This window comes from Tenrec ecaudatus, chromosome 6, assembly GCF_050624435.1.
Source record: "Tenrec ecaudatus isolate mTenEca1 chromosome 6, mTenEca1.hap1, whole genome shotgun sequence".
In the NCBI taxonomy this organism is placed as follows: Eukaryota; Metazoa; Chordata; class Mammalia; order Afrosoricida; family Tenrecidae; genus Tenrec; species Tenrec ecaudatus.
In genome coordinates, this window is record NC_134535.1 from 143,294,763 (window position 1) to 143,322,681 (window position 27,919).

The 27,919-nt window shown below is 43.7% G+C and overlaps 1 protein-coding gene across 2 annotated transcripts in view; it reads left to right on the plus strand.

The window, feature by feature from the left end:
• LOC142450421 (histone-lysine N-methyltransferase SETMAR) overlaps positions 1–23,472 on the plus strand; it is a 108,109-nt gene extending 84,637 nt beyond the window's left edge. Inside the window, exons 1-2 of one of the 2 annotated variants that reach the window (XM_075552321.1) lie at positions 14,047–14,228; positions 22,470–23,472. In XM_075552321.1, the coding sequence (XP_075408436.1) occupies positions 14,073–14,228; positions 22,470–23,237 (924 nt within the window). In that variant the 5' untranslated portion in view covers positions 14,047–14,072 and the 3' untranslated portion in view covers positions 23,238–23,472. Of the gene's footprint in view, positions 1–747; positions 14,229–22,469 lie in introns of those variants that run through there. The other variant, XR_012784943.1, reaches the window with a different exon arrangement.
• The last annotated feature ends 4,447 nt before the right edge of the window (positions 23,473–27,919 follow it).

A 27,919-nucleotide genomic window follows, 5' to 3' on the forward strand; every position in this document is an offset into this window, starting at 1 on the left:
TCATGTATTTTTCTAATCGCAAGGTTGGCAGTCTAATCAGCCAGTCACTTCTTTGGAGAAATGAGAGTTTCTCCTTTTTAAATAATTTACTGCTTTGGTAAACAACAGGAGTTATTTGAAAAAAAAATTTTTTAAGCACTTCAAACTCTGCCATATGTATTTTAATTTATTTATGCAGTTCAGATGATTTGGCAAGCTAGCCCCCAAATGAAAAAAATAACAAAACAGGGATTGAAACTAGAGGACAAATAGGACATAGTTCATCTTGTCTCCCTGGGAAACATGTGAAGGGGTGCTTTATAGACAGTGTTTGAGGGTGAAGATGACCTTAAGCAATCCAGCTTGACATGTCTTTTGCTTCCAGATTTTTCTCTTTGTTAGTGGGAGCACATCAACATCTCAGCTAAACATGGTAGCAATGTCTGTCCTTCCAATAGAAGCGGGCTTATTTTTTTTATTCCAAAGGAGAAATGACAATGGTTTGTCAACACACCGTGTGCGCTAACAAAACTGCACATTTGAGACAGAAAAGGAGAGTATATGAAGCCCCAGTGAGGTCCGGTGACCTGTTGCAGCATCAGAAGTACATACTGCAGACACCAAATTAAGCAAACTGTAACTTGTATTCTAGCATTAACTTATAATAAACTGTTATATAATCGAGTTTAGCTTTGGGGCTAAATTCTAAGACATACGTGTGTGGAAGGCCGAAGTTTACATGTGTTGTCATTTTGTGTTTCTTGTCAGGTCTGAATCAGGACTCTATGCTCACAGAATGAAATACTTCCAAATCCTGCATCATCCGCACTATGGTGGCTAAGTCTGAGCCTATTGTCGCAGCCAATGTGTCGAGCCACTTTCTTGAGACTTTTCCTCTTTTGAGTGGCTGTAGAACTTTTCCATCCATGTTGTCCTTGTCCACGGTATATGAGAAAGTCTTGCCATCCTCAAATCTAAAGAGCATTCTGGCTGTACTTTTTCTCGGGCAGATTTATTTGTTTTGCTGGCAATTCATAGTGCTATCAGCATCCTTTACCAGTACCATAATTCACATGAGGTTTACAAGGAGATCACTATATTCAGTTTGAATCTCCACATAAATTCAGCTTTGATTGACTTATTTCTGACCATTGACCTGCAATGTCAAAAGGTCATGTAAAGAAGTTCAGAAGAGTGTTGCTGAGACTCTTCTGGCTGGTGCAAGAAGGCACTCACTTGAATTCTCATGTCCTCGGGAACTTACTTATCTGGGATTGCCCTTGACAAATACTGGAGTATTGGGCTAACATTCCATGATTCATACCTGAACATCAGAGGGCTGTGATCCAATCCTTTTTTCAAAAATCATTTTATTGGGGGGCTCTTACCGATCTTATAAAAATTCATAATTAAATTGTATTAAGCACACTTGTACATATGTTGCCATCATCATTTCCAAAACATTTTCTACTTGAGCCCTTGGTATTAGCTCCTCTTTTTCCCTTACCTCACCCTCCCACCCTAGTGAATCCTTGATCAATTATATATTATTATTGCTATTTCTTATCTTACACCGTCCGTTGTCTCCCATCACCCACATTTCTATCATTCCTCCCCCTTGATGGGGTGTTATATATCCAACCTTGTGATTGGTTCTCCCTTTCTTCTCCCCCTCTTCCCCCCATCTCCCTACCCTCATGGTATCGCTACTCCCACTGCTGTTCCTGAGGGGTTTATCTGCCCAGGATTCCATGTATTGAGAGCTCTTGTTTGTACCAATGTCTGTACTCCAGTCGAGCCAAATTTGTAAGATAAAACTGTGCCATGATAGTGGTGGGGAGGAAGCATTCAGGAACTAGAGGGATCCTGTGTGTTCCATTGGTGATATACTGAACCCTGATTGAATTGTCTCTTCCTTGTGGCCCTTGGTGAGGGGATGTTCAATTATCTACAGATGGACTCTGACACTCCCGCCTAGTTCACATTGATATAATTGTCTTGAATCTTTTGATACCTGATCCAATTAACACCTCATGATCACATAGGTTCGTGTGCTTTGTCCATATGGGCTTTGTTGCTTCCCTGCTAGATGGCCCCTTGTTTAACTTCAAGCTTATAAGACCCCAGACACTATATCTTTTGATAGCTGGGCACTCTCTGCTGTCTTCACCACATTTGCTTAGGCACCCATTTTGTCTTCAGCGATCTTGTTGGACAGTGAGTATCAAAGAGTGCCAGGTTATTAGAACAAAGCGTTCTTGTGCTTAGGGTTACCTTTAGTAGAAGCCCAAAGTTCATCTGCTGTCGTAACATATAAGTATATATATATATATATTATAAATTAATATACTTACATATGTACAAACCTACACTTATACCTCTATAAATAGTTTTGCCTTCTAGTTCTTTCCTGCATTTCCTTTCACCTTCCTCCTGTCCCACCCTCCAATCAGCTCTCAGTAATTTCTACATTGTACTTGTGTGATCCAATCTTGTAAGCTGAGAAAATGTACATTGCTGTCCCTATCCTAATTATAGTTCTTCACTTCTGTAGACACACCTGTGTCTGTGTTTAATTCATCTGCCACCAGCCATGATTTTGTGAGCTTCCTTTTTTTCTTTTTCTGTGAAGAGAAGAAAAGATCCAATATCTAAAAATAAGACAAAACAAATAAAAAATGTTACATTATGCAATCTTTATAATGTGGACTTGTCTGTTTGAGCCAAATGTAATAAAGGTCAACTGATTGGATTTTTCTTTAAGTTCCGGGATCCTTCTGCATTTAAACACTGAAATTGTGTTTCACTGTAGTACTTTGTGAATCCTTGCAATTAAAATTTTCCATTCCTGGATTTTTTTCTTCCTTTAATAAACTCTTTAATTTTTAACTGACACTCCAGTCTGGTCTTTGGAAGGAGGAACAGAAAAGGAAATATTTGTATATTTTTTTACCATCAATGTCTACCTACCACTGCCAAATTCATTTTAAAAAGAAATACAGAGAATCAACAGACAATAATAGACAATAAACTTACCATCTCTGGAAAAAATTATCTTTAGCCCTTCAATAACTAATCTTTTGTGGCAAGATTATATTTGTTTTTGTTTTGTTTTTTTTAATCATTTTATTAGGGGCTCATACAATTCTTATCACAATCCATACATACATCAATTGTGTAAAACACATTTGTACATTCATTGCCCTCATCATTCTCAAAACATTCGCTCTGCACTTAAGTCCCTGGCATCAGCTCCATATTTTCCCCCTCCCTCCCCGCTCCCCCCTCTCTAATGAACGCTTAATAATTTATAAATTATTATTTTGTCATATCTTGCACTGTCTGACATTTCCCTTCACCCACTTTTCTGTTGTCCATCCCCTAGGGAGGAGGTTATATGTAGATGCTTGTAATCGGTTCCCCATTTCTACCCCACCTTCATTCCACTGTCCCAGTATCACCATCTCACCACTGGTCCTGAAGGGATCATCCGCCCTGGAGTCCCTGTGTTTCCAATTCCTGTCTGTACCAGTGTACATACTCTGGTCTAGCCAGATTTGTAAGTAGAATTGGGATCATGATAGTGCATGGGGAGAAAGCATTTAAGAACTAGAAGAAAGCTGTATGTTTCATCGGTGACTGGATCCTCTCCTCCCACTGACCCTTCTGTAAGGGGATGTCCAACTGCCTACAGATGTGGTTTGGGTCTCCACGCCACACTCCCCCTCATTCACAATGATATGATTTTTTTGTTCTGAGTCTTTGATGCCTGATACCAGATCCTACTGACACCTCATGATCATACATGCTGGTGTGCTTCTTCCATGTGGGTTTTGTTGTTTCTCAGCTAGAGGACCTCTTGTTTATCTTTGAGCCTTTAAGGCTCCAGACGCTATATCTTTTGATAGCTGGGCACCATCAGCTTTTTTCACCACACTTGCTTATGCAACTGCTTTGCCTTCAGCGATCGTGTTGGGAAGGTGAGCATCATGGAATGCCAGTTTAATAGAAAAAAGTGTTCTTGTGTACAGGGAATACTTGAGTAGAGGCCCAATGTCCATCTGCTACTTTAATACGAAACCTATAAATATATGCACATAGATCCATTTCCCCATTGTGATATATAAATATATTTACATATGTACATGACTGTATTTAGACCTCTATAAATGCCCTTTGCCTCCTGTTTCTTTCCTCAATTTCCTTTTACTTTCCTCTTGTCCCACTATCATGTTCAGCCTTCATTTGGGTTTCAGTGACTACTCTTGGTTATATTGCCCTTCATCAAGCCCTACCAGGCCTCCTACACCCTCCTCACCATCGATTTTAGATCACTTGTTGTTCCCTTGTTCCTGGGTTTGTTAGCACCCACTTCCTTTTTCCAGTCTCCCCATCTCCTATGTACCCCTCTTCCAGCTGTAGGTCTGTTGTTTTCTCCCCCCGGTTGGTTTATCCACCTATCTATCTAGATATACAAGCAGAGATAATATTGTGCACAAAAACAAGACAGAGCAAAACAAAGCAACAAAAGAAAACAATACAACAACAAAAGCAATTACAGAAAAAATAAAAGCCTATAAATAGTTCAAGGTCTGTCTGTTGACCTTTACGAGTGTTTTCTGGTCGAATCTGATGGGGATGCCACCCCCTGGGCTCACAGTATATTTTTGGTATTCCCCAGGTACTTCATTGCTCTGCTCTCCTTGCTGTTCTGTTGCAAACCCTTAGTGTTTTGCTTCAGTGTGGCGGGGTCAGATCGGGCACACTTCCCACACTGTGTCTCCAGTGTTGTCCCCTGTGGTTCAGTGAGAGATGTCATGTCTTGTGGTGGGGCCAGGCTTATGGTACTCTCTGTGCATTGGCTTCTCTGAGTAGGAAGATTGTCCTCAGGTCTTGGTGGGCCAGGATGTGCTCCATTCTCTCTCCCTCCCCCTTGGTTTGCTCCTGTGTGCTCTGATCAGACATGTCCCTTTCCCTGAGCTGTAGCCTCAATGCTGTCCTCCAAATGGAATTCTTCTGGGGCTGTTCACATAGTTTGGGTTGGGGACGGCCCCTCAGATCTCTATATTGGTTCCCTGCTTCATGCTGGTATGTTGCATTCACATCTTGGAGCACCGGGTTGTGTCCCAACCAGCGGGACATCAACAACGTGGACACCTGAAAGAGGGACTGGGAATGGGGATGGGCAAGGGCGCGGAGAGATGGAGGCAAGACAGGAATCTGATCAAGTCTCATTTATTGAGTTGAGAGCAGAGGTTTAAATAGCCAGCGAGGGGGCTGGCACCATTACGTCACATGTAAAATAAGGTACAGCTGAGGTAGCCAATAGTCATGCATCTCCAAACAAGGAAGGAATGGTGGGCAACTGATCAAACAGGTAAGTATGCTAATGAAGCATTCCTGGAGAGCCAGGGGGAGATGCCATGAGTCATGTATTGACCAATGAGCATAGCAGCTGCTAGTGAAAGAGCACCAATCCTAGCAAGGGTCAAGGCAGCCACCCTCTGGCGGGAATTGAGACAAAGGGCAGTAGAACCTCAGGGCAGTTTGTATGGCAGGAAACCGAGAGTAAATTCATAAAGGTCGTACATGGCTTAAATCCAGGGTGGGGGACATGCAGTTCCCTACAGGGTTGAAGTCTGGTCCCTCTTTCCTTGTGGAGAAATACATAACACCCACCCCTTGGGTGGGTTAGTGACCTGTTTCCCCATTCCTCCTCTTTTTTCCCCCTCCTTTTAAGTTGGCTACCATATTATCCCTGGATTGGGTCTGGCCCCTGCCATACTACCTGCACCTCACCTAAGGAATGTATGCATACAATAGCTTTATCCCTATGCCCCTTTTGCATTTTTAAGCTTATAGAAGACCACTGCCTTTATTCATAAAGTCATCTTCAATCATAAGGCATGTCTACCATATCAGCCACCTTCCATACCACTTTCTGTGGCCTAAAAGAACAGGGCCTTGGTCTTGGTGAATGGAGAAATCATGAACAGGACTGTGTTCTCTGAGGATACAGTCAATGCTCTCATCCCAGATGAACCCCTTTTTAACTGGAAAATGGAACCATTTGTGCAATTGTACATACAGTTTCCTCCCAATCAGTTGCTGAACAGTTCAAAAACATGCAGCTCAGGACTCATTAGACAATCCCATCTGCGCCCACACCAACACCTGCTCCAGGGCCTGTGTGTTGTGGTCAGAGTGCCCCTGCTGGTCTGAACACACTCAGCTGTCCCGCAGGAGGGTTTGTGTGAGGGTCAATATTGACTCCTCCTGAGCTCTGTAACCGCAGAGGACATGGCTGTGTCTTACTGTGCAAGGTGATGACAAGACAGTCTTTCAGACTTTCAGTGAGTAAACTCTGTACCACTGGGAAATATAGTAGGTGCATCCCATCCACTCAAGGCCTCTCCGTGAGTGCTGCCTGACCTGTCCCAAGTAGTACTGGTGCTGGACACTAAGTCTTCAGTGATGGTGCAGATGCCAGTGCGGGTCTCTGAAGGCACATGCTCCTATAGCTGCGTCTGGGAGAAGGCTCCTGGGGACTAAAAGACACAAGCACATTAAACACCCCATCTGTTTGCCTCCATGGTGACCCACTGTATATCCCTGGCACTGGCCTGTTGGGAGGCCCAAAACCATCAAGAAGAGGAGGAGGACAAGGAAGAGGGATGGGGTGAGGGTGTTAAGGAGGAGGTGATGGAGAAAGGAGACAGACATTTTTAGAGCTAGGTCTCCCTGATTCAGCAGACTCTGGAGTGCCTTGCATTTAAATAAGAGACGTTTGAGTGTTACTGGCTGGAATAAGAGGTCGGACCATGAAGAGCCTGCTATTGGACAGGTCCCACAGCTCCAAAGGGAGTATCTCCAGATCCAATTCCTGAAGCACGTGGAATGTCAAAGGTGGGAGTAATGTGGTCCGCAAGGCTACAGTGAATTTGTAGCCTCCCAGATTATGAAATGTGCAATCATTAGAGTTCCAGCATACCTATATTGCCTAATTTGAACACTTGCATCACTTACTCATGCACTAATTTATTAACTGTGATGTCTGAGAACTATTCACACAACAGATACTTTTCTGAGCAAAAATCAGTGAATCAAGCAACTGAGCTAGCAAACAAACCATCCGTACCTCAAAACCAAACCCACTGATATTGAAATATGGCAACCCAATAAAAAATAGACAAATCAGAGCAGTGGAACAAGAAAATTGAAAGCACAGTGGACTGCCAGAAGGATGAACGAATGTGTCTTGGCTGAAGTACAGCCAGAAGGCATCTTAGAAATGAGGGTGGCGAGATGTTTGCCTTGTGTACTTTAAACATGTTACCAGGAGAAACTAGATAGACCATGGAAAAGGATCTCATGCTTAGTGAAGTAAAAGATCAGCAAGAAAGAACAAACTACTCAATAATATGGACTGACAAAGTGGCTGTCACATTGGATTCAATCATAGCAATAGTTGGAAGGAAGGCACAGGACCAGACACACAAGGTCACTTTTGCACACAAGGACACTATGGATCGCAACCAACTCACTGGCTTCTAAGAGCAAGCATGCTGTCTAGGAGGCACAGTGGAGAGGGCTTCTGATTGTCACTTCTTCTATTCCCTAAACATTGTTTATTATTTATTATGAATATATCATATTTTAAGAATGACAACATTTCCCATTTAAAATTAAAATTATCCTACTCAGCGATAATTACATGTTACTTGCCTTCCAAGTTTAACTCAAAACACAAAACTTTACCACGTAGGTCAGGACCCTTAGTGGCAAAATGGTTATGCATTGAGATGCTATTGGAACCTACCAATTGCTCGTCAGGAAAAAGATGAGGCTGTCTGTTCCTGTAATGATTTCTACATCTTGGGAACCTGGAGGGGCAGTTACATTTGTCCTCTAGGGTTGCTAAGAGTTGGAATTGACTCGATGCAGTGGGTTTGGGTTTTAGGAAGCAGGTATACTAATTTTAAAATAAGGACACGAGGTTTACTATTTGTCTGAGCTAATGAAACTATAGTCACGTAATTAATAAATTCTTAATTTTATCTTCAATTAATGGCATAGCTGTGTTCCTCTAGCTATCTGCTGTTTGATATAAAAATGACACTGGATTGGTACATAGCATGTGGACTAGAGAGCCATAACTGTGAGCACTCTAGATGTGGATTTGTGACTCCTATAATTGGGCCTATCCTTTGTGGAGAACCACAGCCTTGCTTATGACTCCTATTGGGGGTGCAGGTCATCTAATTCAGGATGAGGATCTTTCTCTTTGCATTTGAATCATCAAGTGGGGAACAAAAAGGGAAGCTTGTGTATGGGATTATAAAGAGACTTTTCCCCAGCTTTGTCTCCCCCAAAGATATGACAAACATTAGAGGCTATTTGCCAGCACATGGTAGAAGGTCAGATGCTGAGAGACATCCTCCCTAAAAGCAGTCAGTTGCCAGACAACAACAGGTAGGTCCCCCCACTCCTGCTCCTTGCTGCTAAAGAAAATGGGCTACTTCTCCCTAAAGGCTTGAGATCATTAGTCTGGCTCCTGTGGGGTTTACATCCTACTAATAATGGTTTCTATGGCGATCCAGAGAACAGGTTAAACCTGCTCAGTGACATCCAAAGTTAGGCTGCCATCCTGAATCTAAGGTCCGCCCTTCTTGTCACTTGTGTATCCCCAATCTCCTTCCTCTTCCTATTGATAGTATATCCCTAGATTGTTCCCCTGTTGTTACTGCATAACCTATAGTGCAACCCCTTCCTGTGATGTATGTCTTTACCTGTAATTAAGGGGCTTGCACTCCCCACAAAGGTATATAGGCCTGGGTTAGCAATAAAGATCCCTCTTGGCCTCTCTTCAGTTCCCCCTCTCCTCTCCCATTCTCACTCCCCTGTTCCCTTGTCTCTTATCCCCTTCCCCTCCCCTTCTCTCCCCATGGACCACCAAGCGGGGCTGAGGTGAGCATGCTACCATGAAATGTGTCTGACTCCATTATTTCGATCTCTCCTCGATCTCTCATGCTCTCTATGACTTTATTTTAATCTATCGGACCCCTGATTAGTGGTGGGGGGGCTGGCATTTCCCCCCCACTCTTGGGCCTGCTGTGTACAAAGCTACAAGCACTACTCCCACCAAAGAGAGCCATTCAAAGGCCCCTCACCAAGTGTGGATTCTAACAGTTCTGTGAGCATGAAAGTCTAGTTGAATCTAAAACAACTCCCCCCACCCAAGTGGGTGTTTGAAGTACCTTATTATGGGAATTAAATGAATTAATGTACAGAACATGCTTAAGCAGTGCTGGCAGAGTGCTCCATCAATGTTTCCTTATCGGTGACCCTGGGGGACACAAATGGTTAACGCACTCAGCAACTACCTTAGAGAGAAAGGTGCAAGTACACCAGAGGCCCTTCAGGAGGCAGGCCTAGGAAGCAGGCAACTTCTGAAGAGCTGAGGGGAAGTCTGTGGGGTGCAATTCTACTCCAAAATCCCTGCACCTGCCCTCCGTGAGAATCCACTTATTTGACTGTTGCCTATGGCCATGACGGGGTGAAGTAGGAATATAAACGTGGGAAAGACTGCTTCCAGATCAGGTGTCCCTAGCCCATATATGGTGCTGCTTTTCTTTTTTTTTTTTTTTTTAACAATTTATTGGGGCTGATACAATTCTTTTCACAGTTCATACATATACATACATCAATTGTATAAAGCACATCCATACATTCCCTGCCCCAATCATTCTCAAGGCATTTGCTCTCCACTTAAGCCCCTCGCATCAGGTCCTCTTTTTTTTCCCCCCCCTCCCTCCCCATTCCCCCCTCCCTCAATTGCCCTTGGTAATTTATACCTCGTTATTTTGTCATATCTTGCCCTATCCGGAGTCTCCCTTCCCCCCTTCTCTGCTGTCCCTCTCCCAGGGAAGAGGTCACATGTGGATCCTTGTAATCAGTTCCCCCTTTCCAACCCACTCACCCTCCACTCTCCCAGCATCGTCCCTCACACCCTTGGTCCTGAAGGTATCATCCACCCTGGATTCCCTGTACCTCCAACCCTCATATGCACCAGTGTACAGCCTCTGCCCTATCCAGCCCTGCAAGGTAGAATTCGGATCATGGTAGTTGGGGGGAGGAAGCGGTGCTGCTTTTCTATAGCAAAACAACTTCTCTTCCCCACGAGACCTGCTCTCACAAAGAATTTTCATAACAAGAATATGCAATCCCTGAAAAGTCAAATGACTATATTACCTGCTCACAGATCTCCACAGTGATAAGCCTGATCTGAAGGTTTGTTCCTATTAATTGTAGGTATAACTGTTACACTCTGAGTCAATGGTGATGAACTCTTGAGTGTAAAACAGAGTTTCTCCAAGAGAGGAAAATAAAGCAAAAGATTCTAGACTTAGGGGGTCGGAGGGGGGTAAGGAAAGAGACATTTCTAGAGAATGTTTACAGCTGAAGCGACTGTAAATGAGGAATGACTGAAAAAAATTATAAAAATTGGTTCAGGGCACAGGGTGGAGAGGTGAGCAGGAACTGAACACAAGATCAGATTGCCTCGCTGTCTTAAGTTCCTGCTCCACTCTAAAGTCACGAAACTGGAACTTGGAGTAATCATGACATGAAATGCCGCTAATCAATAGACACACTCAAAAAAAAACAAACCACCTTGGCCCTGTATCAAAAGACCAGAAATTGAATGCACAAGAATGAAGTGTTTTAAGTTCAAAAATGATTAAATATATCTCTGGTGTTTTGTTTGTTTGTGTTTGTTTAGAGGACTCTGAGAAATGGCTTGTAAAGTGGGAACACAAGGGAGAGTCACCAATGTGAGAGGAAATAGGGTCACAAGTCCTGGTGGATTTTGCATTGGGCTGCTAACTGCAAAGTCAGCAGTTCGAAACCACCAGCCACTCCATGGGAGAAAAATAAGGTTTTCTACTTCCATAAATATTTACAGTCTTGGAAATCCACAGCAGCAGTTCTTCTCTGTGCAAGGTCACTAACATAAAGATTTTTCCCAAGTCCTTAACCCTAAATATATGTTAGACTTAGGACACTGCTTGCAGCCAATGGTAAATGATTGTCAAGTCACCTCCCTGAAGGCAGTCAGCTGCCAGACTATTGTCTGGTCCCACCACAGGTGGGGCCCACTCCCTGCTGTTAGCAACAATGGGCTATTTCTCCCTAAAGACTTGAAGTCTGTAGTCCTGTAGGTGGGGCTTACTCCCTACTGATAATGGTTTCTATAGTGAACCAGAGAACAGGTCAAACCGGCTCAGTGATCGCCTAAATTAAGTTGCCTCCCTGAATCCCCGTTAAGTCCCCTTCCTATTATGTGGATACCCCTAGATCACCACCCCCCTTTCCATGACTGTATTACCTATAGCACAACCCTTTCCTGTGACATATGTCTTCCCCTGTAATTAGGGGACTTGCACGTCCCCAGCGAATATAAAAACCTTGGTTGGTAATAAATAGCTCTCTCTCTCCTCATGGACCACGGATTGAGGTTGAGGTGAGCATGCTACTATGAAATATGTCTGACTGACTCCATTATTTCATTCTCTTCAATCTCTCATGCTCTCTATAATCTTTACTTATTATCACTGTACAATTGTGCCTACTGGACCCATGGTGATGTGTTAGGGGCTGGTCGACCCTGACAACTGTGAGTGAGAATTGATTCAATGGCAGTGAGTGAGGGTCAGAAAAGATATGGAGATTTTGTTAGGCCAGGATGACTAGAGAAGAAAATCCAGTGATACTTCTAGATGTGTAAGAAAGAACTTTTTATCAAAAAGTAATTGTATATCAGGAAAACATTTCAGCCCAGTCCAACTCAAGTCCAAAAGTCCAATACAAGCACAAAAATTCCTCTTCAGACTCATGTAGACACATGCAAATGACGCTGAATTCAGGAATATCATGTGCAAGGCCCGTGGGTGCCAAGTTATGTAGATCCAATGGAGGTGGACACATCCCGAGTCTTGGTGGCTTTAACCAGGATTATCCAACAGTAAGGAGAAGGCAGAGAGATAGAGGGGGGAGCTTCTCAGGACCCTTCTTAGGAGAAGTCCGCACCCACAAGGAGGAACCATCAGACTGTGACCTGATTGAACACTACTCCTACACTTTAATCTATCTTCAAGTTGACATGAAATTATGTAACTATCACAGAGATGGAGATTTTTTAATTGAGTGACTGGAGTATGGGACACAGCCATTCAAGACACAGAACAATATGAAGAAAGGCACACCTGCCCAAAGAGCATGGTTTGTTGAGAAAATATAAAGAAGGGGTTCAAAGAGAACAGCAGCAGCAGAAATCAGAGAATCGGGGTCTGGACCTTCAGAGCTTTAAAAGCTACTATCAAAGTGGACCTTTAGAGAAAACATGGAGCGAACATGGAGCGTGAAGCAGTGAAATATCAGAGGCTATTCATCTGTACAAGATTATTGCAGCAGTAGCACTAAGAGTGACTTAAAAGTATGAAGACTGATGGACCCAATATAGACTACTGCACTAACCTAAGCAAGAAATTAGGGAAGAAACTGAGTAAAAGGAATGAAAATGGAAAGTGTTACATAGGTAAAAACAACAGGATTCAACCATAAATAAGGCACAGTCCTTAGCCGCTGGGGTCTAGAGAGTGGACCACAGGACAACTTTTTGGTTTGTTGCTTCTACAGCTCTGTATCTCATGAACTATCCCCCAAGTTTGTTAATATGAGACTACATACAAGAAAGTAGAACTGTCCAATAATTGGTTTGATAGCTGTCTTGGAGAGAGTTGTGTCCCCCACAAAACATGTATCAAGGAGCCCCAGTGGCAGAGTGGTTATGAGCCAGGCTGCTAACTGCAAGGTCAACAGTTCAAAACTACCAGTCACTCCTCGGGAGAAAGTCAGATTTTCAACTCCTGTAAAGAGCTACAGTCTCAGAAACTCATAGGTGCAGTTCTACCCAGACCAACAGGGTCCCTATGAGTCAGCATCGAGTTGATGGTACCGTTTGAAAACATATGCTTCTCCGTGAGTCTCAGTGGTTTGGCAAGTTAGTAGCGGTGCAATCATCGCCATGATGGGATCTCCTGTGATCAGCCCATCAGTTATTTGAGAACCAGGGTGGGATGCAACACCCCTACTCAGGTCACAACTCTGATCTGATGGAAGGAGTTGCCCTGGAGTGTGGCCTACCTCAGTTCTTATCTTACAGAAGAGCCAAGGAGATAAAAGTTAGCAAAAAGGGGGACCTTACTATTGTGAAGAAAGACGAGTAAGAGCTAAATGAGTCTTTCAGACCCAGGGCCCTGCACTGATAACCTCCTATTCTCTAGGGGAAATTGATGCTAAAACACATGGACATCTCCAAGGTCTGCTAAGCCCACAGATGTTGGCTTACTCCAGAACTGACAGAGAATAGCAAGCCTTCCCCTAGAGCTAGTGACCTGAAGTTCAGACTAAAAAATATTCCAAAGGGTATAGCACTTCTGAGACTATCAGAATCGCTTGGCAGGGTGGTTGTTGGTTGGCTGGTTAGTTTTAGGGAAGGGCTTGGATGAGGAAGGCACGGGGGAATAGGTTTCTCAATCAGAGTTAGTGGTTCCACAAATACAATTCTTGGGGAATCCTACTTGGCTATTCTGCTACTTGACTTCAAAAGGCATCACGTCTTCCCCATTTCCACACAAGTTTCAGATCTCAAGGAGCCCTGGCGTGCATTCCTCCCAACCCACACCTCAGCTGAAAACGTGTCCCTCCACTGCAGTGAACTTCTAAGGCTTGAACTAATATCTCACCTATAAAACTCCATTATGCCCCCCAAAAAATAAAACACTTTGTTTCGGACTTCCTAATCTTTATCCGTGCCTTTTGTGGTTTGGTAATTACATGTGCTGTATCCGCCTGGAAGGAAAAAGGAAGTTAGGCCAAAACGTCCAGGGAAGCTGAACGACCAGATGCCTTTGGTTGCCACGTTCCTAGGGAAGAAAAAACAACAATTCCCATGAGGCAGTGGGATCGTGGGAACCAAATCTCCCAGCATCCTCTGCGAAACTCAAAGGTTCCAGAATGGTGGGCACAGCAGGATGTTCGCGGAAGCGGTGAAGAGGCAGCGGTCTTTAGGGACAGCCGCCGTCGAGGAGTCCGCTGAGGTCCTGACTGAGCAGAAGGATGTCGCACGCGGCCTAGAGAACTTGCCCGTGAGCTCGTGGCCCCCGGAGCAGGAGCCGGAGCCTTTCGAGGTAGGGGCGGGGCTGGCTCGCCGTGCTCGTCCCGCCGGAGCGCGCTGCCCGGAAGCGAGGGCAGTTGCGCGCGCATCATCCCCCAGGCGGGCGCACGTCGTACTGCAGGCGGGCGTTCCAACGCGCTTGCAGGACCTTTGCCTGCACTTACATCTATTGGATGATTTTATGTTCTCGAGAAGAGATTACAATGCGCAGGGTTTGGTGGTTTTCCATAAACCCGCTGCGTAGGCTTAACAAGGGCTTTTTCTGCCCTTACAGCCCTGGAAGCTGGCTTCTCGTCTTTTTTCTACCCCAGAGCTCACTGAATGAAGGCCCCGGGGCAACGCACTGACCTCGCTGGTGTCAGGTGGCTCATAGGCAAGATAAGGCGTGGAACCTGTGCATGGATCTCAGCTTAGTGCTGTGGTTAAGGAGTTCGCCTTCAGAGTCACCTGTAGCGGAGGGCTCCTCATCCTTTGAGCTCTTGGCCAAATGCATTAACCTCGCTGAGCCTGGTAGCTTGCAGTGTACAATGAAAATAAATGCACTTTTCAGTTGTTGTGAAAATTGAAATAGGAATGAAGAACATAACCTGCTGCTCTGGCAAACTCAGTAAATTCTCTCTACTATGATCCAAACCTCCTTCATCTTTTAACTTTTTACTCCTCTCTCCTTGACCTGAGCCGCCATTGGCCTGTTGCACTGTGGTGGCAGGCATGTTGCTCTGATGTTGGAGGCAAACTCACCAAAGGTGAACAGGTTTCAGCAGTGCTTCCAGACGAAGAAGGAAGAGGCAGTCCACTTCTGAGGGATTAACCACTGAAAGCTTTGGGAATAACAGCAGAACACTGTCAGGAAGATGAGCCCTTAGGTAGCAAGGCACTCAGAATACAACCCTCGAGCACATGGATTGACAGAGCGGCTGCAGCGAAGGACTGAAACGTAGTCATTGTGACGATGGATGGCAGAGGACCTGGCAGGGTTACGTTATGGTGTGCATAAGACTGCTATGAGTCAGAACCAACTGGAGGGCACCTACCAACAGCATCAGTCTGAAAGTGGCCTAATGAATCACACACAGAGAGTACTGCACTTGGAGAGCTATGTTCAAGGCGTAGCCATCTTTGCTACTTCCTAGATCCTTAATTTCCTCATCTGCAAAATGGAAATAATGATTTATAATTTTATAACATCGTATAAAATTGCATAGCATCATTGTTTGAGGATCAAATAAAAGACATGAACAATTTTCAAAGAGTAGAACAGGATATTAACCTGAGAAGTTATACCTCGAACTGGCTGGTTAATAATAGGGCTGATTGGTATCACATGGAGCCCTGCTGGTGTAGTAAGTTACACATTGGGTCACAGTTCAAAACCATAGGAGAAAGATGAGGTTTTCCACTCTAAATATTTGAAACCCATAGACGTCTTGGAAACCCATAGACGCAGTTCTGCACTAATAGGTCACTCTGAGTTGGAATCAACTTGCTGCCAATGGGTTTGTTTTTGTGTTTCGGTCCCATGTTATGGAAGCTGAATGGCATAGTGAGTTAGGCACTGGACTAACTGCAAGATTGGAGGTTCAAACCCACCAAATGCTGCATGGAAGAAGGATTAGGCATTCTACCCTCACAAAGATATACAGCCTTGGTAACCCAAAGAGGCAGTTTTACGGTCCTATAGCATTGCAAGAGTGGGAAATAGTTGTAAAATGATGCACTAGAAACCAGACCCTTGAAATAATGGCTAGAAATTTCAAGGGTTTTGTGTGTATGTTTTGACAGAAAATGTGACTTTTATAAAATAAACCATGGTTAATAAAATAAACCATGGCTACCAACAAATAAAAGTGGAAATAGGCAATAGCATTCTGAAGAGTAATTATAATTCTGTGGCTACTCTCATCCAATCAGTTCTTTTCCTGAAGTGGATCTCCTTAGAACAATAGTGTGGACTTCGGGATCTAAATGGCATGGATTGTAAGGCTCGGGAATTGTCTTCCTAACACTCATGTAAGTCTCAAGTGAAAGCACACACTGGGAGATTTTGGATGTGGTGGGGCATGGTGGGTGGGCTTCTACTTCTCTTAGTGCTGGGCATCAAGGAGGAAGTATTCTTTGATTGCTGGAGTGCAGCTCTTGATAACCATAATTGGAAGTTTGACTTTTCTGAATCATCTTTTGTATCAAAGTCCCTGAGACTAACGTTTAACACAGTAAAATATTCTAGGTTTAACACCTTGGCCTGGGGAAGACAAGGAAGACTCATGTCTATTAAATGGTTTGCAAGGATTATGGGTCTCAAGATCAACAGTTACATCTGTTTTAGCTGGTTTGTCTAGAGGAATAAAACCAGTAGCATTTGTATAAGAAAGAACTTTTTTTATTTAAATCATTTTATTGGAGACTCATCACAATCCATGCATACATCCATTATGTGAAGCACATTTGTACATTTGTTGCCATCATCATTCTCAAAACATTTACTTTCTACTTGACACCTTGGTATCAGCCCCTCACTTTCCCCTTCCTCCCAAATGAACCCTTGACAATTTATAATTATTATTATTTTATCAAATCTTATATGGTCCAACATCTCCCTTCACCCACCTTTCTGTTGTCCATCCCCCAGGGAAGAGGTTAAATATAGATTCTTGTAATGGGTTCCCTCTTTCTACCTCACCTCTGTCCACCCACCCCAGTATTGCCACTCTCACCACTGGTCCTGAAGGGTTCATTTGTTCTGGATTCCCTGTGTTTCTGGCCCTATCTGTGCCAGTGTATATCCTCTGGTCTAGCTGGATACTTAAGGTAGAATTAGGATCAATGATAGTGGGGGGAGGAAGCATTCAAGAACTAGAGGAAAGTTGTATGTTTCACCATTTCAGGAGACAGAGGTGCAGTGTAACAGTGTTGAAACATACAAGAAAGAACTTTATATCGAGAAATAATTTTATATCAAAAAGGCAGCCCAGCCTAGTCCAACTCCACTCTCCATGGGTCTGATGCTAGCCTGAGCGCTCATTTAGTTGCAGGCTGAGGTTGCTGGAATCATGGTAGAGCGCCAACAGCTCTCCCAGTCAGTGGTCCTCATGGGATGGGGGGTAGGGGGTGGGGACTGAATACCGACAGTCCTAGTGAGGAGGAAGCAGAGGACAAGAGAGAAAAGTCACTGTCTCTTATAAAAAGGCCATGCTCTGAAAGAGGCATCATGAGGTTGTCACCTGACTGATAGGTTGGACTCCACGCCTACACTTTGACACATACGTTTAAGTTCACCTACAATCTAACTGCCACAGCATCTGTCTAGGGGGAAATAGCTCTTTTCAAAATACATTTATCCAGAAGTCTCTATCATTTGTAATTAGCTACCAGTTACAGTCTAATTCTTTAAAGGATTGTAGATTGGGCACTGTGATTGGACTGCAGACGTTACAGATACAAGGGTGAGTTCATACGTTCATGAGTTCATTCCCAGCTAAACGTGTTTAAGCATGTCGCAGCAATCAATGAGCGGTTTCAGACAAACTCGCTCAGTAAAACTTTAAAGTGCCCTCAAAAATATATACTTTTTGTGCCATGAAAAAAAATTTTTTTGAGGTTCGGGCTACTGTCAAGTTTTTTAACAGAACTCAAGTATACACATTCCTAAATTTCTGAGACGTTCCAATAAGTGTACAGGAATGTTTTCCCGCATAAAACAACAGTGTTTAGATGGATCAGAATCTTAAAATAAGCAGAAGGAAGTTTTTTTTCCAGACCTATCCATATGCCAAGGAGCCCTAGTGACGTAGTGGTTACATGTTGGGCTGCTAACTGCAAGGTCAATGGTTTGAAACCACCAGCCGTTCCATGGGAGAAAATGGGGCTTTCTACTCTTGCAAAGAGTTACAGTCTCAGACACTCACTGGGGCAATTCTACCCTATCCTATAGGGTTGCTATGAGTCAGCCTGAGCGCCATGACAGTGAGTTTGAGTTTTGGTATGGATCCATATATAAATAAGTTCAACAAGGAATAACATGCTTTCCCGGTTAGAAAGATCAGTCAGATTACAAAAAGTGTTACCCTCTCCAAAAATAAAATTAAATTACTTTAACATTCAATGATTTATATAATACTTGTGAAATGTGTGAGCCTTTACAGCAAATTCATTTTTTTAAAGTCTTTATACAGTTTGACAAAGAAATAATGAAACCCTTATTCAAGTCAAATTTGAATCACTTAAAAGCTAGAAGGAGCCCAAGAAAAGACAGAAGTTGTTGAATATGACTGATATGCATATCTTTCTCAGCCATACTTTAACCCTTTAGGACAGCGGTTCTCAACTTGTCACAACCCCTTGGGTGTCGAACAACCCTTTGACAAGTGTCGCCTGATTCATAACAGTAGCAAAATTACAGTTAGGAAGTAGCCATGAAAATAATTTTATGGTTGGGGGGTCACCACAACATAGGGAACTGTATTAAAGGGTCGCGGCATTAGGAAGGTTGAGAACCACTGCTTTGGGACACCTGCTCAGCTAATGCTGTAAGAAAAGACATCAGGAACAGAAGCTATTTCTACTCTTCACCCCCAAACTACTTTTGAAGCAGAATCTTGGTCTCCCCCACAGGTGCGCCCATTCTTGCCCCCCAGATTTCACTAGAGGATGCCAGTCCCCATCCCCCTCCCAGCATTTTTTTAAATTATAGGGCTTTGCACTAACTGCAAAGCTCCACAGACGCCTCCACAAGAAGTGTAGCCACATGCTGCTCAGTACCTTTCTGAAGCACAGCTGGGTGCAATATTCCTGGAGGATTGACTGAAAGATAGGCTGTTTGAACACCCTCCAGAAACTCCAAAGGCCATGCACCTAGTCCTTGAAGAAAGGCAGTTAGCCAGCTGTTCAGTGGGACATGCCAATAGCCTTTATTGAGGGGCAGTATAAAATGCAGCCTGCCGAGCTGCTTCCTAGGGAAGAATGGGTTCGATGGACACACTGGTGAAATTTCTCTCCATTCACAGTATTGAAAAGTCAACATTTCTTCTGAACAGTGAGACTGTTCCATAGAACAAGAGAAATCCTCCCTTAATTCCTCTTTGAAGTGGCTGGCTGCCCAGCTAACCATCCCCACCTTGTAGCTTTGAGCTAATGAGATTGGCTTGCTCTTATTTTTTTTCCCTTTGCTTTGGATTTCTTACCTGTTGTTCATTTGCCTTACCTCTTTTTTCTTTGAACAAGGCAAGTATAAATGATTGATTCATATTGCACATAAGCAAGAATTAATTCTATACATAAAGAAATGCTGGGTTCATGCGATACTTTAACCTTCAGTTTGAAACTAAGTTTTATTATGCCAATGAGAAGATAACTAGAGATTCCGCTTTACATAGTCAATAAGCATTTTAGAATGTCTTCTTTTGCCATCACTTTGTATAAACATTTCACTTGAAAATATAAATATGCTGAGCAGGCATTTTATATTACCCTTTTATTGTTTGATAAGAACAGAATTTCTTTACATAAAATATTGTAATAGAGCCATGTATCTTTTAACAAACACCAATCTTAGAATTCTGTCATCAAGTTTTATGCAAACAATCGAGTTTAATATTAAGAAGATGTAAATGGCACTATAAAGTGATAATGTCTTTTTGTGGGCAAGAATGCTGTAGGCAAAATACCGAATGACACAGGAAGCATGTTAACAAAGTACAAAAAATGCACGCAGTCACTGGAACCAAAACAATTGGGCCCGTTCACCCATTTCAGGCGGTAGCATGTGATCCAGACCACTGGTACTGAAGGGAGAAACCCGAGCTGAGCTCAAGGCATTGGTGAAAAACAAGGCTCCAGGAATTGACAGAATGCCAATTGAGATGTTTTAATAAATGCATACAATGCTGGAAGCACTTTTAGTCTATGCCAAGAAATTTGGGTGACTAGAAAAGATCCAGTTTTGTTCCCATTCCAAAGAAAGGTGACTCAACAGGATGTGGACAGTAGCATTAATATTAACAAGAAATATTTTGCTGAAAATAACTATTAAATTGGTTGTAGCAGTGCATCAACAGACTGTCAGAAATTCAAGCCAGTTTTCAAAGAGGGCTTTAAATAAGGGATTTCACTGCTGATATGAGATGTATCTTAGCTGAAGGCAGAGAATGCCAGGAAGATGTTGTGATCGGTGCTTTTGCGCCAGCATGGCACCTGTAGTAAGAAATGGGTGGAGTTTAGCTTGTTGATCTGGTTGCAACCTGGTGATGTCTCCTGGAGAGGTGGCCTAGGTTTATAATGACTGGAGGCTGGCCTCACCCTTTCTCTCGCTCCTTGTTGATTGAACCCGCGCACTGCCCTAGCTATTCTGTGCCCCTGCTCGGCTCTGCTTCTCCATGCCGTGCTGCCTGTGGGCCACTTGTTTCCCCCTCCTCAACATGCTGCCCCACATTGCCATACCATGCTGCCAAAAGGCTGCCACCTCACATTGCCATACCATGAGGTTCCACCGAAACTTGCTCCACTACACTGCCTTACTACACTTCACCACCTCGCCTCCTTATGTTCTGCCTCTTTGTCCTTTGGGCCTAGCAGCTAGGTGAGTTTTTAAAACCTTCAGTATATGAACTGACCCAGGAAAGTGAGTCAGGCTGAGCTTTCTGCACCGCTGTGGGCGCTGATTTTTTTTTACGCTGATTTTTTATCATTTCTTTTCACTATATAAACTTATCTACTCATAAGTGTTCTGGTTTTGCTTCTCCAGAGAACCCTGTCTAATATTTAAACCCTGATTATTTGTGTTTTCTTGACAATGCAATGACACTTAACCATGTGAAACTATGGAAAACATTGGGAAGAATGGAAATCCCAGAATGCTTCATTGTGCTCATGCGGAACCTGGAGGCAGTCATTCAAACAACAAGGGGATCCTTTGTAGTTTAAACTGAGGAAAGGTGTGTGTCAGGGTTTTATCCTTTCACCATCTTTATTCAATCTGTATGCTAAGCATAAATACAGGAGGCTGGATCATATGAAAAAGAATGAGGCATTCGCCAACAACCTCCAGTTTTCAGATGACATAACTTTGCTTATAGAAAGTAAAGAGGTCTTAAAGCACTTACTGATGAAGACCAGTAAGTAAAGCCTTCGGTATGGATTACATGTCAGCAGAAAACAGAAATCTTAACAACCTGACCAATAAGCAACATCGTGCTAAACAGGAAAAAAAGTTGAATTTGTCAGAATTTCATTTTACTTAGATTTACATTCAACACCCATGGAAGCAGTAGTCAAGAAATTAACCAACATATTACATTGGCAAATCTATTCCAAAACACCAGTGTTTCATTGAAGGACAAAACTGGGATTACCAAAGCCGTGACATTTACCACCCCCTGCTACACAGGTGAAGCTGGACAGTGAGTATGGAAAGCCAAAGATGAATTGATTCCTTTGATTGTAGTGTTGGCAAAGAATATTAAATATACCATGAGTTGTCAGAAAAACAAATCTGCCTTCTTAGAATGGAACACATACTTTGGACGTGTTCTCAGGCAGGATCAGTCCATGAAGGACATCTTGTTGGGAGCGAGTCAGTGAAAATGAGGAACCTACTCAAGAAGATGGACTGGCACAGGAGTGGTTGTGGGGTTAGGGTAAGGCTGGCAATCTTTCATTCTGTTGTGCACTGGGATACTAGAAGTCTGAGCCAACTCCATGGCGCCTAAAAGTAACAGTATTATCCAATAAAGACAAATGAGATCAAAAGTCAGAAAAGAGAAACCGAGCTGATTCCAGGAACCCAAGTGGAAGGTGAATTATGAGAGTGACGAGTGCAACGAATGTATAAGGGTGCTTTGCTCAATTGATGTATGTACGGATTGTGATAAGAGCCTTATGAGTCCCAATAAAAAGATTTAAAAAAAAGTCAGATAAAGCATCTGACTGCAATCAAGCATCAAATTCAGCTATGAGTTTTCTGGCATCCAAAGCTCAGAGGGGGAATAATGGGTTTCAATACTTTCCATTTCTGGTTGTAGGAAAAGAATATGCTTATTGTTTTACCTATACTTACAAGACCAAGATATATGAAATCTAAAAAAAATATGTATTTGAGTTACCTTTTCAGGCAGTTTCTTAAAATAATGTGTTTTATCATTATTGTTTTTACCCATGTTGAAATTAAAAAGTCAGGCAAAAGCTGCATGAAACATTTACATATTTATATTTGAAATCCCTGGCATGTCATGCTGACTTACTCTATTTTTATTTTTTACAGTATACTCCTGATCATGTCATTGGACCCGGAGCTGACATTGATCCTACTGAGATAACCTTTCCTGGATGCACTTGCCTTAAAGTCCCTTGCCTCCCTGGTACTTGCTCCTGTCTCCGTCACGAGGAGAACTACGATGACCATTCATGCCTCCGAGAGATAGGGTCAGAAGGAAAGTATGCCCAGCCAGTTTTCGAATGCAATGCCCTGTGCCCGTGCAGTGACCACTGCAAAAACAGAGTGGTCCAGAGGGGCCTACAGTTCCACCTTCAGGTGTTCAAGACGGATGAAAAAGGCTGGGGACTTCGTACCAAGGAATTTATACCCAAAGGAAGGTTTGTCTGTGAATATGCTGGTGAGGTTTTAGGGTTCCCTGAAGTGCAGAGAAGAATCCAGTTACAAACAGTACATGATTCAAACTACATTATTGCCATCAGGGAGCATGTGTGTAATGGACAAGTAATGGAAACATTTGTTGATCCTACCCATATTGGAAATATTGGAAGATACCTTAACCATTCTTGTGAGCCAAATCTGTTCATGATTCCTGTCAGAATTAGCTCCATGGTACCTAAGTTGGCCCTCTTTGCAGCCAAAGACATTTTTCCAGAAGAAGAACTCTCTTATGATTATTCAGGAAGATTTCTTAATCTGATGGACAGTGAAGATGGAGAGAGGCTAGATAATGGAAAACCAAAAAAGCCTTGTTACTGTGGTACCAAATCCTGTGCTGCTTTCCTGCCTTATGACAGTTCACTGTTCTCCTTCTAAAAGCCAAACCTCAATTAGGAAAGAGAAGTACAGGGAATACACAGCTGCCTCTACTGGTTTCCTCTTTGCAAGCTTCAAGATAACTCTGCTCTGGAGTAAGCAGCTTGCCTCTCCCTAAACGGAAGGCCAGTGGTTATTTAGCTACACCTCTGCCTGACATTCAACACAGCTGTGGCAGTGCATACATGTCCATCAGTGTTCTCACTCCGTTTCCATAATAGAATTCTGTTTTCAGCTGGGTATATGATTGCTCCACGTACTCACATAGATGTGGCTAAGTGGCTGTCTCCTAGCTGAGGGGGTAAAAGCAAAACTGGTGTGTCTTTAAATAAGGATGTCCTGCCCTTCTCCCTCTTTCTTCCTGTTCACTGGACTGTGTACATGATGGCTGTCGCTGTAGCTAGAACAGGCGTCCGAAACCCCACAGTGAGTCTGGGAAGGGAAGCCGCATAGAACAAATCTTAGAAATGCTGTAGCCACTGTCTGTTCCCAGAAAGAAAACTACCCAGACCACCGACAAGTTCAAAAGAAAAAGTTTTATTTCCTGTGCAGGGACCGACAGCCCTCTTGAGAGGAGACTCAGCGGCCCCCAGTCTAATTTTCCAAAGGTTTTTATACTTTTGCAATGTGCAGGTGTGCAAGCGAGCCGAGTACAGAAGCAGGATATTGCAGTTAGCCATTCTTAGTTGAACAATAACTGCTCTTAGTTCTTCTGAGCCTTCTGAACACACATTCCCTTCAGTACATTCTGTTGCGCTACGTCTGCACAGCCTACCTCCCCAATATCAGCTAGTTCATTTACAGTTCATAGCTAGTTTATTTACTGTTCATAATGGCTTCTGTCAGCTCAACATGGCTTCACTCTTGTCAAGACTGTTTAAGCTTTGCCCAGAGCTGCTACATTCCCTCCTGTTCTTAGCCAAGTTTAAATCATTGACTCTGCTGTCGCCAGCCCAGTGTATGGTGGGCTCAGCACTAAGATTTTTATGGCTTGTACTTTCTGTGTAAGGGTTGCCACTAGCTTATTGATTATTACTGGGCCAAATGTGAGGCCCAGGAGGAGGATTAGGGGTCCGGCTAGGGCCGTTACTAGGCTAGTTAGCCAGGCTGACCAATTAAATCGCGTTCAAACCAATTGGTTCCTTCATTTCTTTTCTTGTCTCGTTCCTCTCACTTTTTCCTAACCAGGGCTAAAGCATCTTTAATGATTCCTGAATGCTTTGCATAAAACAAGGTTCTCCCAATGCCACGCACAGCAAGAGCAAGTCAAGCCCTCGGCGGTTTTGCAACACACCTTTTGCAAGGGAGTCTAAGGATTTTTCTAAATAGGAAACTGGTTTTTCTAATCCTTGTAAATCTAAGTCAATTTGCTAACTAAGAGTCTGATAGTTCCCTGACCCTACTGTGGCTGATCCCACAATTCCAAGCCCTGCTAACAGACCAAAATTGGAGCTCTTTTAACTTGTCCAGAAATTCCAAAGTGATCCCTACCTCCTTCACCAGATCACAGGTACACTTGAGGAATAACATGCACGAGCACGCAAATTCCCGAGTCCACTGCTGATACTGGGGAAAGGGACAGGGTGTTAATCCTGTGGAACAAGCAAACCAAGGACCCGTTGAAACAGATAACAAATATGGATCATTATTTGGTTTAATAGGAACAGCTTAAAGACAAAAATCTTGATATCTTGATATATTTAAGGGATAATAACATGAATAAAGACATAGTTTTTGCCCATGCAAATCATTCTAAGTGAGCTTAGAATTGAGCTCGTTCTGACCCCACCTACAGACTGACTGCTGCTTCGTGTAATCCTTTCTAACATTTTTAATTTGATCACAGTCTGTACCAATAGTGCTATTTGTACCTGTGCCTTCATAGTAAAGGGGAGCAGGGTTCAGACGAAGCCAACAATCAGCTGCGAGGTGAGGATTTGAGTTCATAAATTGGAATACAGCATCCAGAGTATCAAACAGAACCTTGAGGTGGCTCCTGAATGGGAAGGGCCCTTTGAGTTGGGATGGCGGTGAACAGGGACGTTACTGAAGAGTCTGGAGGGTGCGGCAAAGGAATCTTAGTGACACGCCGCTGTGGCTCTTCAGGATTTATCACCAGGTTTGGGCCTATGGGACAGGAGGTTGCCATATTTTACTTTTCTGGATAGTAAAGGCTGTCCCGGGATCTCTGCCACTTACATAAAGTCTAATTCCCCACGTTTTCCCAGTGAACCACTTCTCCCGATAACACTTGAATCCAATTCTTAATGGGTTACATTTGGAAACCGTACAGGAGGCAGAGTCAAACCCCTCAGACTTTAGTTTCATTCTTTCAAAAGTAATATCAGGGTCTTCTTTAACACATTTCCACCATTTAGATTAGATAGAGTTTCACAACAATGGTAATGTCCCTCCCCTTGGCAGTTAGGGGTCCATCAGCCGGGCATATAGAAATGGTGACTTCTAAGCTGTTGTTCAAATTTAGATTCGAGCATCCCCTTGGGGTGTAGGAGATTCATATTTATGCCCGCCAATGACCTACAAACAAGTCAGCGGAAAACGGGGGGCGGGGGTGTCATAGCCAGTGTAAGAGGTTACATTTTCCCTGCTGAAGGTGAGAGTAACCGTCCACAGATGTGTTTGCAGCTCATGGGAGAAACGGCGGGTGCTGTCAGCGAAACTCCGACAAAAACAATTAAGTTCTGCAAAGCCTTAATTTTAAGGGGTTTTCCATCTTTCTGACTGTCCGTTTTTTTTGGGATATGCTTGGGGAGGGCTTTCTTTTCTTGTGACTGATGAATCTCCGGCCCCTGCCCCACTACCTTAACAGCAGTTGGTGTAAGCATCACCTGGTATGGGCCAGTCCACCTTGGTTCTAAGGTGTCGGGTTGGTGCTTCTTTACCCACATCCAGTCTCCAGGTTGCAAGTTGTGGGCTGGCTCTTCATCTTTCTCTTGGTTGGGCCCAAAATGAAGGTGTTGGAGCAGATGATTTGTCTCTCACCTGTTGCACAGCCTGCAGGGACTTGATGAGGGAACGATTAGTGACTTCCATTATTTCTACCTCCTTCACTCTTGGGAGGACTGGGGAAGGTCTACCAAACACAGATTCAAATGGGGTCATGCTTTTCACAAGGGGAGTGCATCGGACTCGAAGTAGGGCAAAGAGTACAAGATCAACCCAATTTTTGCCAGTTTCAAAATGCAACTTAACCAAAAATTCTTTTAGGGTTCTGTTCATTCTCTATTTGCCCTGAACTTTGGGGCCTAGAAGCACAGTGGAGCTTCCAGTTAATATTTAGAAGCATTGCTAATACTTTAGTAACTTGAGCGATGAATGCTGGGCCTTTGGCGGACCCCAAGGTGGTGGGAAGGCCAAATCGAGGGACAATTTTAGTTACTAATAATTTACACACAGTGGCAGCAGTTTCCTTCTTCCCTAGGAAGCTTCCACCCATCCAGAATAGGTGTCCACGAACCCCAGCAAAAACCGGTAGCCATACTTTCCAGGTCTGATTTCCGTAAAGTCCACCTCCCAGAATTCTCCAGGACTACTACCTCGAGTTCATGCTTGGGGTGGCTCCTTTTCTTTTCTAGGGTTGTTTCCCCCGAGCACAGTGCAAGCAATGGTGGGTGACATCTTCTACCCAGTGTCCAAGCTGCGGAGCAGCTGAGAATTTAGAGGATCCCAAGTGCTTACCTTCATATAGTCCTTGAATCAGATCTCTCCCCAGAGCTTCTGGCATGAATCTTCTTCCATCAGGATGGAGCAGCCACCTGGATGCTCCGAGTCTCTTTGGCAGCCCAGCTCTTGGCTCACCTTTAGGTCATTTTCAGAGTATGCAGCTTGTGGCGGTAACACTGTTGACGGCATGAGGACGGCCACTAGCTCAGGGGGATTGGTGGTATAATCCTGGTGTTCGAGATCCACCGGTCCGGGGGACTGGTTAGGAGGGGCTCAACCATAGGTCCCCCTACCACAGCAATATCCTGTCCCAGTGTAAGCTTCCTAGCTTCTATAAGTAGGATGGTGGTGGCAGCCTCAGCTCGCATGCAGCTCGGCCATCCTGCAGCTACAGAGCCCAGTTTCTTTGAAAGATCGGCCGCAGGTCTCTTCCATGGCCGCAAGTTCTGAGTTAGCACTCCTTTTGCTGTGCCTCTGGCCTCCTACATAGACAATTGGAAGGGCTTTTGTAGGTCTGGAAGGGGAAGAGTGGGTGCCGATGTGAGTACCTTTTTTTAAGGATTTAAAGGCTTGCTGTTCTACCTCAGTCCATTTAAGTTCTTTTTCCTTTCCCCAAGTACTTGCATCTAGGGGTTTGGCTATTTCCGCAAATCCCAAAATTTACAATCAGCAGTATCCCACAGTTCCTAGAAACTCTTGCACCTGCCTCTTAATCTCAGGTACTGGTAGTCTAGGTATACAGCTTTATCGACACACAGTTGAGCCTTTCTTGCAGGTACCCTGTACCCCAATTGGCCAAGCACTATTAATAGGTCCTCGGGAGCCCTTTGGCATTCCTCCAGGGTTTCAGAGGCCAGGAGGAGGTCATCTGCATACTGGAGCAAGGTGATTTTGGGATGTTCCTCCTTGTGTTCCTGTAAGTCTTCACTGGGTTGACGTACAGGGGACAAGGGTGTGGAGAACAAAGCATCCGTTAAGTCCAAAACAGTATAACAAAT